At 38.6% G+C, this 12933-nt stretch overlaps 2 protein-coding genes across 2 annotated transcripts in view; one reads left to right on the top strand and one right to left on the bottom strand.

Moving 5' to 3' along the window:
- LOC106869195 (TBC1 domain family member 20) overlaps nucleotides 1-2853 on the bottom strand; it is a 21265-nt gene extending 18412 nt beyond the window's left edge. Inside the window, exon 1 of the mRNA XM_052975231.1 lies at nucleotides 2756-2853. The gene's annotated coding sequence lies outside the window, so the exon portion shown is untranslated. The remainder of the gene's footprint in view (nucleotides 1-2755) is intronic.
- Nucleotides 2854-3177: 324 nt separating this feature from the next.
- Nucleotides 3178-12933, top strand: part of LOC106869194 (diacylglycerol O-acyltransferase 1) — a 20233-nt gene continuing 10477 nt past the window's right edge. Inside the window, exons 1-6 of the mRNA XM_014914829.2 lie at nucleotides 3178-3572; nucleotides 7847-7934; nucleotides 8793-8833; nucleotides 9070-9155; nucleotides 9938-9990; nucleotides 10972-11074. Coding sequence (XP_014770315.1) covers nucleotides 3349-3572; nucleotides 7847-7934; nucleotides 8793-8833; nucleotides 9070-9155; nucleotides 9938-9990; nucleotides 10972-11074 — 595 coding nt within the window. The 5' untranslated portion in view covers nucleotides 3178-3348. The remainder of the gene's footprint in view (nucleotides 3573-7846; nucleotides 7935-8792; nucleotides 8834-9069; nucleotides 9156-9937; nucleotides 9991-10971; nucleotides 11075-12933) is intronic.

Here is a 12933-nt window from a genome sequence, read left to right as displayed (position 1 = left end):
AACCATGGCAGAATTTGATCTCAGAACATACAGACGGATGAAATGTAGCTAAGCATTTTGCTCGGCGGGCGAATGATTCTGCCAGCTTAATCTGGCCCTGGTTTTTATCCTGTTGGGTTTCAAGAACCCCCCCCCCGCCTCATCACTACACAAACCTGATAGAGAAGCCAGTTTTAGTTAGTCACCAATCCCAAAAAGTTGAACAGGTTGTATTGAAGTATATGAAACCAGCAACACCTGTGAGTGACTTGACATGTATTTCTTTTTCACGTTGACATGGAAGGCAAACGTTAAATGATGGCAGTGATTCTCTGTCTGAGAGGGAGGTAACTCTGAAAGAGAATTGATTCGGATTGTGATAATCTGTCCAACCCATGCCAGCTCGATGAAAAACGAACAGAAGACAATAATTATATGTATGTATGCGTCACCCGCCCCTCATCATTTTAATGTTCACTCTTCCATGCTTGCATGGGTTAAACAGAATTTATTGGGGCAGATTTCCTACAGCTGAATACTATCGGGGTTGCAACCAACATCCCACCACAAGTGAACACGTCACCTCTGCACAATCGATCTCAAAACATTAAAATGACATGAAACAAATACAGAAACACAAGTATAAAAGTTGTCTCCCATCATTCGAACTTAAGGGGTGGAGGAACGAATCAAAATATTTAAAGTTTTATTTTACCTTTATTACGTGGCTTACGTTAATTCAATATACCTCCACCTACACAGCTACCTAATTATTATAAGAATGCAGTCTAAAAATATTTAAATTTATTTAAATGCCGCTAAACACACAATGTAGCACTTTTAAGACCAACCTTGTCCGGGACTACTTGCAGTGAAATATTAAAACTTAAATCGAAATTCTTGACTGAAATCCCACCCTTTCACGAAAGCAAAAAAAATATTTAAAAGGTCTCTGAGAACGGCAAATTTTCTACAGATGGTTACCCTTCCTGTCACCGACCTTTACCCCTTTCCAAGCAAGATAATATTTCCTTATGGCCAGAAATGTTTTCTGTAGAAGACCAGAAACAAATAACATCAACTGCATGATGGTGATGCACATTTACAACCATCACGTGACAAGGGTACACACATGCACGCCCGCACAATAATACACACACACACATCTATCTATGCACACACACACATAATTGTGGAGGGAACCTGTGGAAAGCGTAGACCCAGGAAGACATGGGATGAAGTGGTGAGAAGGGATCCTCTGATACTGGACCTCACTGAGGAAATGACAAGGGACTGGGAGGTGTGGCAATTTGCTGTACTTGAGAAGATGTGTCAAGCTCAGTGAAATTGCTGTCATCCATCCTTACATACAGGATTGTCCTTTACAAGTGCCAGTGCCACGTAAAATGCACTCATGCTGGTTCTGCATAAACATACCCATGCTGGTGGCTTGTAAAAAGCACCTGGCACATTCTGTAAAGTAGTTGGTGTTAGGAAGGACATCTAGCCATAGAAACCATGTCACAACAGACAATTAGTGTCTGGACAGCACCCTGGCTAGCCTGTTTCTGTTACCATCCAACCCACGCCAGCATGGAAAACATGTTAAATGATTGGTGAGGTGAGCAAGTAGAGGTAAAGTAAGGTTGAGAGATCCCTTTCATCCTGTTTTACCAAGGGCTTATGGGCCCTCTAGTGTTACTATCACACTAAATGTAGTTAGTTACATACACTCTGTAAAGTGACTGGTGAGAGGAAGGGTAACTAGCCATCAAAACTTTGCCAAAATGATAGGTACTGCTCTATGAGAGTAGTAACGGCCCCCAATTAGATACAACTCAGATAGTGATGCCCTGTTCAACCCATGCCAACATGGAAAGTGGATGTAAAATGATGATGATGATATGCTTACACACACACACACACACACATTGGTATTAGCAGAGTTGTTATAGGCTTGGTAACAGATGGGTGTAAGTGCATCCCCTAAAATTTTTTGACAGGCAATGAAAATGCTTTGAACTTCCCCTGAAAAACTTCTCCAAAATGAATGAGCGTCAAACTATTTTTTGGCTGATCTCAAGCATCACTTTTTCCATTATTAATTTTATCTGATTTGTTTAATGCTCAAATATAATAATATTTACTGTTATTATACCTGTGTTGTTTTGATATTGAGATTGAAGAAATCAATCCTGTTTGTAAAATATCTTAGACCTGGGTTTGCAGCTTCTAAGTAAATTTAGTTCCCACACTTATGGTTAGGGAGTAGGACTAAATGCCTAAGTGTATTTCTTTCACACTCTCAGTTCATATCCCACCTAGGTCAGCTTTGCCTTTTATCGTTTTGGGGGTCATTAAAATAAAGGGCAATAAATTGGCAGACCGAGTAGGGTGTCAGACTAGATGCCTTGTGGTACTTGAATGCCTCTAGAAGAATTCATTTTGTTGCAAAAATCTAGCCTGGGGCCTCTGGTTTGAGAATAACTTTCTCCCTCCCTCTCAGCAGGAAAAAAAAAATATAAGATCATGTTTGGTATTTCAAAGTCAAAGATATTTATTCAGTGTTAGTAATGGTATTTTCCTTCAAACCACAACCTGGCTTCTCAGAGTAGGAGACATTGAATAATGTAGTCCTAGATACAATGTGGTGGGGGAAAGGGTAGGATGGTCACAGTGTGAACACCCTTGATCTTTTTAGTCTCTTCGATCAGAGCTCAGTTGACCTACAACAAAACAACTCACAGACAAATGATATGGAAAAAAAATGGCTCACTGAAAAAAGGAAATCATCTCACAAATGGAATAACAAAACCTCGAATCGAAGGGTGGGGCGGCGACTTAAAATGAGGCGGTAGACCTGTCCGACCCCAGCTAACTTCGAAGGAACCAACATTAAAACTTCGACGGTGTTACACATGTGTATCTTCTTTGACCGCTTCTTTTTTTCGTCCGTCGACAAATATTTCAGTCAAGAATGTCTCGTCTTTTATGGCTTGTTAAATACACACACATGTGTGTGTGTGTGTGTATTTAATACGTTGCACCTTGGATATGTTTTAAAAGATAACAGTTAAGGAAGGTTGCAGGAGCATTTCACGAAGGACACGTGATTCTCGCATTGCGACTGAGAGGGTGAATTAGTGAGGCCAAAAATTAATTTGTTATTGTTACTGTTGCTTCTGCTTTCGTAACTACCACTAAATTTACTGCTGCTAGTTCTTTCGCTACCACGACCACCACCACTAAGTCGTCATTCACCGCTGCTGCTTCCATTAAATAACAATTTACTGTTACCGCTACCATCACGGCTTCTACTGATCTACACCGTTCACTGCTGCTGTCAGTGTTCTTGTTGTCGTCACAGACATGGTGCCTAGCCCAATGACGCGTGTGAGTTCTAACAAGAACTCCACGTCTGATACCCCACCAGTTAACCAATTATCTAATTATGAAGGTGAGGAGCAAGTGGCATCCGACGACTATTCACCCGTGTTGCGTCGTCGGAACATGAGGAGGACGGTAAGCATGGCGAATTATGAAGAAATAACTGGCGAAGAGAAGAGAGAACGACTGAAACAACCTGACAAACCGTGAGTGTTTGTTTACATCTCGTCTATATTTCTGTAAAGTCTTATAAACAACAATGTGGGCTGACTGGGTATATAACCGTATCTCGCCGGAGGTAAAGAATACACGCACCACCTGTTTTCGGCGTAACTAAGCCGAACCCCTAAACCTAGCCCTAAACGCCAAAAGCAGGTGGTGTGCGTATTCTTTACCTTCGCCCGTATCTCTTGATAGGTAAAGCGCATAGTTTCTTAGGCTTCAATGAATCTGTCTGGAGTATTTAATTAGTGTGAAGCCGATAATGCTTTTTTCTTTCTTCTTTTCTGCATTAAGTAATCACTGGAGTAGAAAGGTGTCAACAATCATTTAAAGGTGTGTAAAGAAAGGTGATGACGTATCACTATCTTTCCGTACACATCTTTGTTCTTTCTTTTAACCCCTTTGTGACCATATGGGTTTCAATTAGTTTTAAAACCAATCAAGTATTTAGAAGGATGTAGTAAAATAATTAAGTTATTATTATTAAATTGATATCTGTAAAATGACTTAAACGAAACTTTCTTGGTGTTAGAAGGTTTTAATTAAATATAAACACATTAAAATCGTGTTTTGTATGTAAGACTAAGGTTTGTATGGGCAAGGTTTGTATGAAAAGCTGACTTGGGTGTTTTGGTGAGAGATATATCTGTACTTGCTTCTTACCCAATGTCTTTATTTTCTACAGTCCTCAGTACATTTATTTATATATTTTCTGAATTAAGTGTAAATACAAGCAACAATTTGATGTCGCTATTAATTTGTTATTATTTTAATTCTGTATATATTCTTGGCGACCACAAAAGTTGGCATCACCTGGGAACGGGTTGAAAGTTCTCTCTATCAAATGTTTATTTACAAAACGGAAGTTATTTCATTGTCACACCGAGTTTTTCCCTTCGGTGGGATCTTTCTTAGAACCAGGGACGAACTCTAAGTGCATACAAACCTGAGGCGGGTGCAGCTGTATCGAGAAACTTGTTTATTTCACATCTTAGTAACATGTATTAAATTACTATTTTGGTGCTGAATCTTAAACCGTTTTTTTTTTTTCATATGTTTTTTGAGAACTTCGGTTGTGGGAGGTTTCAAATCTGAATACAGGACCCTAACGTAGTCATTTATCCTGCTAAAAATTGCAGACAAATCTTCTTCAAATCAAACCATCACCTCCGTCTTAACGAAGGATACATTGAATAATGTAGTTCTAGATATGTCGTCGCGATATTTGTGAGGGGTAACAGTTAACTCCATAAAACCCCTCATTCATTTATTTCATAAAAACGAGGTATTACGATATGCTAGGAGAAAAAATTAAAACTAACGAAATATCCTTGTATGATTTATCAAATCCTGTTTAATTTTTCTAATATTGTATTCGGTTAAGTAACTATATACCTCGCACTTGCTCCAGCCGTAAACTAAAAGAACATTAAAAAAAAAAGAATATACAAACCAAAACCAGTCAAAGAATATAGAACGAAAAATGGAACTGTATTTATTCAAGAAACCATCAATAATGATATTTCAACAATTCAAATTGCCCAGCATATATTTAATGTTTTTAAACTATGAAACATTTAAAGATAGTTGTGTTTGATCCAGTATAGTACCGTTCTGTCTAAAATGTTTTGATGTTACTTCGAGGTGATAAATTGTAAACACGTCGAAATATTTAGCCATTTGTTTGTCTCAAGGTTCAGTCATCCCATTTAATGAACGACACCTGTCTTTATTTTATCAACATTTTTATAGATTGTTCTCCTCTGTTTACTATTCATAAAGGAATGTGTATATGTGTTCATATGCATGTTTGTGTGCGCGTATGCATGTCTATTGGTGTGTGTGTGTGTACGCGCATATGCTTGCGTGGTGATGTGTGCGCGCGTATGCATGCATGTTGATGTGTGTGAGCGCGCGTATGCATGCGTGTTATGTGTGTGTGTTCGCGAATGCATGCGTGTTGATGTGTGTGTGCGTGTGCATGCGTGTTGATATGTGTGTATGCATGCGTGTTAATGTGTGTGTACGCATGCTTGTTGATGTCTGTCCGTATGCGTGTTGATTGTGTGTATACGTATACATGCATATTGATGGGTATGCGTGCGCGCGTGCATGCATGTTGTGTGTGTGTGAGAGCGCGTGCATGCATGTATGTATGTGTGTGCATGTGTTGTGTGTGCGTATGCATGCATGAGGTATGTGTGTGCATGTATGTGTGTGTGTGTGCATGCGTGCTGGTGTGTATGCTTGAGCATGCGAGTTGATGCGTATCTGAGTTAATGTATGTATAGATGTATGTTGATACGTCTGTCATACACTGCTGTCGTCGTCTCTATCAGCTGAGGACTTTGAACCTTGTCCAAATGTCCAACTCACTTTTCTTAAAAGGTAATCTTTCTCCTCCAACGACGCACCCCTCCTCACCTGTCTCTCTCCGGCTTCACTTTATCAGTTTTTCTAAACAAATCACTAACAGCCAAGGGGGAAACTTCCACTCTACGTGTTTACTTGACCTACAACAAATTGCTCTGATCAATTGATCAAGTTGACCTAGAATCAAAGGTGTTCCAGCCATGACTACCCCCGTCTTTCATCCAGACATTGTATATCTTCGAAGAAGAATTGCAACAATGGGACAAAGCCTGAGGGGAGTCCAGCGGCCGATGAGGTCTTAAAAGAGCAGCGGGACTCCCTAAAACCACATGGCGATGGACCATTGACAAGGAGAGAAGAGTGGAAAAGTCGGAATGAGACCAGAACAGTGACAGACAACAAGGTTCTGGTTGGAGGGATCGCGTTGCGGCCTTATGTGCTTCATAACACAGAAAGAACTAATATATAGGACTGCGCGCCCTCGTTGAGTCATTACACTAGTGATTGTTTAACTACTGATAAACTCTGATTGAATAGATCTGTATTTGAAGCTATTCGAGCAATGACCATCCTCTCATTAGTTTTTATTATTATTATTTTTTTCATTTTGCAGACAGTGTATCTAGGACAACATTATCTAAGTTGTGCTTGAGGGTGGGTGGTGGCTGCTATTTCTAGCAGGTTTAGCAACAACGTAGAGTGGTTTTTTTCCTTAAATTTATTTTTATTTTGGCATGAAACGCATTGAGGATTTTGGAAAAATCGCAGAATTCACAAACTGACCCCAGCACACTAATTAAAATAAATCAAAAATTGTTTTGGAGCGAAAATATATTTATTCACACACACACTCATTTGCCCGGCTAACGATTATGATTAAATATTTTATTTTCACTCAGACTTTGACTTCTTCATTTTCAATGGTCAGGCAGAGCTTCTTTTCTGAACTTGTCACCCCTTGGAATATATACGTGCGCGCGCGCGTATATGTGTGTGTGTGTGTATATATACATGCGCGCGCGTGTATTTATATATAATATTTTGAAAATGGTTAATAGCTTTTGTATCATGATATTTTTATTAAATGTTACTAAAATATCTGACAGAATAGGAGAGAGAGTATTGTAGTTCGCTTGAAGCATTGTGTAATGTATGTAAAAAAAAATGTGTCTTGAATGGCACAACCATGCACTATGGCTAAGATCAATATCAAATTCTAATAACTGTTAGAATTTTTTTTCGTGCAGCCACTTTCAAAAAACGTTGACGTTGCAAAACCACTCCTGCCACACACGCGACACACTATATCTGCCTGTCATTTGATCTCACTCCACTCCTCATTTCTAAAATATTTTATATTTTATAACGACATTTTCTCTATGAATTTCCTAATATATTTGTTTCGCTTCCTTCATATTTCAACGTATTTCTTAATATTTATTGTTTTATTTGTTAACTACAACTGTTGGCTGACCCCTCTCGCTTGCAATATCTGATATTCCCCCACCACTTTGAAAGTCGTTTTTAAGACCCCTTTTCTATCAAACTGCGAGCATTTAAAAAAATATTAGTTAGTCATGGCCTTGAGCTTCTGTCAAACCTTCTTGTTCTTATTATTAGTGTTATCAGGATATTCCCCTACATTCTACCAACCTTGATCACCACCACCTTCTTCCTCTCTCTCAATCATTCACGTCCTCAATAAATTAGTTCTATTTCATCTTATCTTATCAAGGAATAATGATAATAACCGTTTCTACTCACACACACATATACCTATATACTCCCCCTCATTTCGATCCCACACTGTCTAGGCCTCTTTGTCCTTCTCTTCTCTCTGTCTCTCCTTATCTCTTTCCTCTAAAATTGTTTTCTCTTCCCACAGGATCCACCGCCATCTTGATTCCTTATTCAGTACCTCAAGTGGATTCACAAACTACAGAGGATTATTAAATCTTTGTATTTTACTCCTTGTAAGTATCTTTTCTCAACCACATGGCCATGGCTGTATGGTCAAGAACCTTGCTTCCTAACCATGTTTTCGGTTCAATCTCTTGATGTTCTTCCTAATGTCAAACACTTTACAGAGTGCTGCTTTCTGGGTTGCCAGCACATGCTTTTCAGGTGCCACTAACATCGGTGCTTTTAATGTGACATTATTTGTAGGCACCTTTTATCTGATGGGTACATGGCACCTCTCTACATGATGCCAGGACGGGCGCTTTACATGTGACACTAGCACAGGCGCCAGCACGAGCGCTTTACACGTGGCACTGGCACAGGCGCTTTACACGTGGTGCTGGCACAAACGGTTTACACATGGCGCATTTCATGTAGCGCCAGCACGGGTGCATTTCGTGTGGCACAGGCGCATTTCGTGTGGCGCTTGCATGAGCACTTTTTGTGTGGCACTGCATGGGTTCCTCTCTATGTCCCACCCAGGCCAGCATGGAAAACAGACGTTAAATGATGATAATGATGTTTACACACATGAACTGAGAGAGAGAGAAGAAGCAAAGGCAAGAACGAGAGAAACAAAATGTTTGATCCCAAATAAGTCGATGTTGAATCCATTGTATGAAATAGGTAGCGCCAAAACGGCAGCACTAAAAAGTTGTCAAAACGTCTCATACCCCTCTAGTAGAAGGAAGGCATTCTGTTGTAAGCACAAGGGTTAGGACTCTGGTCAAAGGATAACTTCAACCCTTCATCTCACTGGTCAAAGGGTCAATGATGCTGGTTTCCCCCCATCCATTGCTAAAATAGTTTTAAAGAAAAAGACTTTTGCTACAGATAAATGGTCTTAACTTGTTTCCTTTTTTCTGTTTTAGGCAATTTCTAACACGCGGCTGGTTTTGGAAAATTTAATAAAGTGAGTAAATATTGTTTTCTATTTTTTAAAAAAATATTTTTGCTGCTTCATTTACAACAATGGTATTCTAGGTGATCACACACAACCTGCTAGATATGGTAGTTAAATCTCCCTCCACTGTCTTGGAAAAGGTGGGATGTTTTGGACCGTCTCTGCTCCATCCTGCAGCTTAGAAAAACTAGAATTATCGTCATTGTCATTATCATTATTATTATCATTATTATTTAATATTTCAGATATGGGATTTTAATCGACCCTGTAGCCTCATTTCAAATGTTCCTGCTTAATCCATCTAATTGGCCCAATGTTGCACTCCTTGCTTGTAAGTCATTCTCTTTATTATTATTATTATTATTATAGGGCAGTGAGCTGGCAGAATCATTAGCATGCTGGACAAAATGCTTAGCGGCATTTCGTCCATCCTTACATTCTGAGATCAAATTCCATTGGGGTTGACTTTGCCTTTCATCCTTTTGGGGTCGATAAATTAAGTACCAGTTGTGTACTGGGGTCGATGTAATCAACTGGTCCCCTTCCCCCAAATTCCAGGCTTTGTGCCTGTAGTAGAAAGGATTATTATTATTATTATTATTATTATTATTATTATTATTATTAAGGTGGAAAGCTGACAAGATTGTTAGTTTGCTGGACAAAAGTGCTTAACAGCATTTAGTTCATCTTTGTTCTGAATCCAAATTCCACCAGGGTTGACTTTGCCTTTTAGCTCGATAAAATAAGTACCAGTTAAGCACTGGGGTCAATGTATTCAACTTGTCCCCTCCCACAGATTTTAGGCCTTGTGTCTATAAGTAGAAAGGATTATTATTATTATTATTTTGATAATACAATTGTCATTTATATGATCATTGTGTGTGAAGGGTGAGCTAGTTAACGTTTGTGTGTGATTAACTAACATGTACATATGATTAACTAGTGTGTGTATATGCAGTTAACTGTGTGTGTGTGTGTGTGGTTAGCTACTGTACCTATTATACTGTGTGTCTGAAACATCCTTCCTTAAGTTACAGATGACATTAAGTACTGCACATTGCTGTTCACTGCATATTTGATGAGTCTAAATATCATTTCATCTTTCTTTGACAGTATTGGAGTTGTTTATATTATTTGCTTTCAAAACAGAGTGCCTTCTTGCTAAGGTAAGTCAAAATATTCTCTGCCCCCCCCCCCTGCCCTCCTTGCACATACCATTTACCCTCTTCACCTTTATCCTGTTACAACTGTTATTTCCGTGTTCACATGGGAAATGTGGAGGGAATAGTTTACACAAATACGTGTAGGTGCAAGCATGACTGTGTTGTTAAGAAATTTGCTTCCCAACTACATGGTTTTGGGTTCAGTCCCACTGCATGGCACTTTGGGCAAGTGTTTTCTACCATACCCTTAGGCCATCCAAAGCCTTGTGAGTAGATTTGGTAGCTAGAAGTCCTGTGTGAAATCCTGACTACTGTGTGTGTTTCTCTCCTTGTCTTGACATTATACATTATGGTGTTGTAAATGAGTGCCATTGTCATACAAGCAGTTTCGTTCACTTTCAATATTCTGCAAGAAAATGTCTCGTTTTGGGGAAATATTTTCTTGCTTGGAAACAGGTACGGGTTGGCAACAGGAAAGAGATTGGGTCAAAGAAAATTTGCCTCAATGACCCGTGCATGCATGGAAAAGAGGATATTAAAATGATGATGATATATGCAGATTGTTAGGGATGATATGAAAATAGTAACAAGGCTTGATATCTGCCAGACAAACAAATAAAAGTAGCTGTGTGCCTTATTCAAAAGTACAACACAACACATTGGTTGTAGTATGGATTGAACACTCAAGCATTTTGTCAATCCTCCAGTACAGATGTTTATGACATTAATTAGATATTTTTGTTTTGGTGTCTGTCTGTTAGTCTTTTGTTTGTTTTTGTGAGTTTGTAACTGTATATCTGCACGTGTGTGTGTGTATATATATATAACCCGTCTCTCATGGTGTACATCCGTCTATGTTTGTCTCTTGCTCAGTACCTATCTCTCAGTATGTCTTTCTGTCTGTCTATCTGATGGTGTTTCTCTTTCTCTTTTAATGTCTGACTATCTCTCTTTATTTCTTTACATTTCATTTTTTTTTTCCAGAACTGTATCAGTGATAAATCAGGCCAGTTGCTTTACTGCGTTAACCTGCTGGTTCTTCTCATCTTCCCTGCTGCTCTTATATTACATTTACATCCAAACCCTGGTAAGTTTTATTAAACATTAATTATTCAACATTTCTATTAATACTTTCATATGAAACAAACAAATTATCCAGTTTCAAGGACAGCTCTGCTACCTGTATCAGGACAATTACCCCTCATAGGACAAATCCGCCCCGATGACAACTATCCTCTAGGACAATTACTCCCTTGGTTAATTACCCCCTCTCCAATATATTAGGAAGTTTTAAATCATTATCTGTTGTACTCAGGGTAATTGTCCTTGGTGGTGGACGGGGTAAATGTCCTAGAATGCTGCTACCATCCTTCATTGCACAGGTGGCATTGACAGAGATGAGAGGTTATTGAGAAGTAATGTGGGGAAGTGACTGGAGATGTATCAGTCAATGAGTGACTTATACACATAACAAGGTCACCAATCATAACAGTTCTTTGTCTCCTCTGCATGTGTGTTGTAACAGCTAATGTAAACTGGATGTAGCATGGACAGGGCTATGGTGTTGGTTGCCCTGGGTACGAATCTCTTAAGGGTTCAAAATTTTAAAAGGAAAACAAAGTAGTAATAATAAAAATTAAAATGTAGTACACTTTTCCCTCAGTACTTGCTTTGCCCCCCCCCCCAGCCACTGGCAACCCACACTGCACCACTGCCACAGATGTAATGACCTAAAAGTAGGACTAATTGTTAATTAGTATTTGCTGTGTTTCAGACAGTCATTATGTCAATAATAAACATATGCACTAGTTCTACACTACTCCTTTATTATTCAACAGTTGGTTAATTACATAACCAATTAACTAATTGATTGTTTGATTAATCAATCGGATTCACAACCACTTCAATGACATGCCCTCTCTACTTCAGGTCTGAATAATTGACGAATAATAAAGAAGTGATATACAACAAAATCTGCAAAAGTTAATTAGTTCTAGCTAGAAGTGGAATTATCCATCCATCCACCTTCTCCACCCACTATTCTCGGGTGGGTTGTGGGGGTAAAGTTCTCAGGCTCTTCTTCCAAAGGGTCTTGTCAGACTTTCTGGATAGATCCCCAAGCACGACCAACTGAGATTATGGTAGAGCCCTTCTTGTTCTTTGTCTGCCTTTAGTTGGCTCGGCTTGAAGAATCTGTGACATTCTAATTACATCTCCGCAGTACTGGAGCTGTGAATTCTCAATGCAGAGAAGTAGTGGCTCCACCAGATGAAACTCCCTGATCTCTGAGCTATGCACCCTGTGAAGCAACATTATTCCAGAGATCCTTTCGAGGAACCCCATTTCTTCTACTTGTATTTATGATAATATGCTTTTGGTCAGCACTCAACATTCACAACTCTAGGTGAGGATAGGCACAAAAACTAAACTGAAGATAGTGAGTTTGGGTTTGAAAGTAGAATTGATCAGAATTTTGTGTATGTTTTACAATGTTTTTACTTGAATGAACAAACGTTTCTCTTTTTGAATAATAAACAGAAGAATTAATAGCTGACTCAGTGCTAAAATTGGATCTTTAAGAACAACAATGGCTAATCCAACTTTGACATAGTTTTTCTAATTCTATATTGATGACCTGAAAGAATTGTTTTAAGAGTTAGTTAAGATAAAGAAAACAAGCTTCATTGTTCTGCTAGAAGTGGATATTAATAAATGTAGCACACCAAAAATTCAAATACCTTTGAAACATGTATAAACCAGTGACATTTTAGAGATCTTAGTGAAATAGTTATGTATATTGGGTCACATCTTCTGGAGATATTGCGATTTTAAAGTTTTTTTCGAAATAAAGTAAAATCTGCTGTGAAATATTTAAAAAAAAAAACAATTTTAAACTTGAATTTTGAAAATTTGGTATAAAAATTGGTGAAAAAAAAAAGGAAAAAA

This window comes from Octopus bimaculoides, chromosome 20 (genome assembly GCF_001194135.2).
Source record: "Octopus bimaculoides isolate UCB-OBI-ISO-001 chromosome 20, ASM119413v2, whole genome shotgun sequence".
In the NCBI taxonomy this organism is placed as follows: Eukaryota; Metazoa; Mollusca; class Cephalopoda; order Octopoda; family Octopodidae; genus Octopus; species Octopus bimaculoides.
This window is presented reverse-complemented; position numbering and strand designations above follow the sequence as displayed.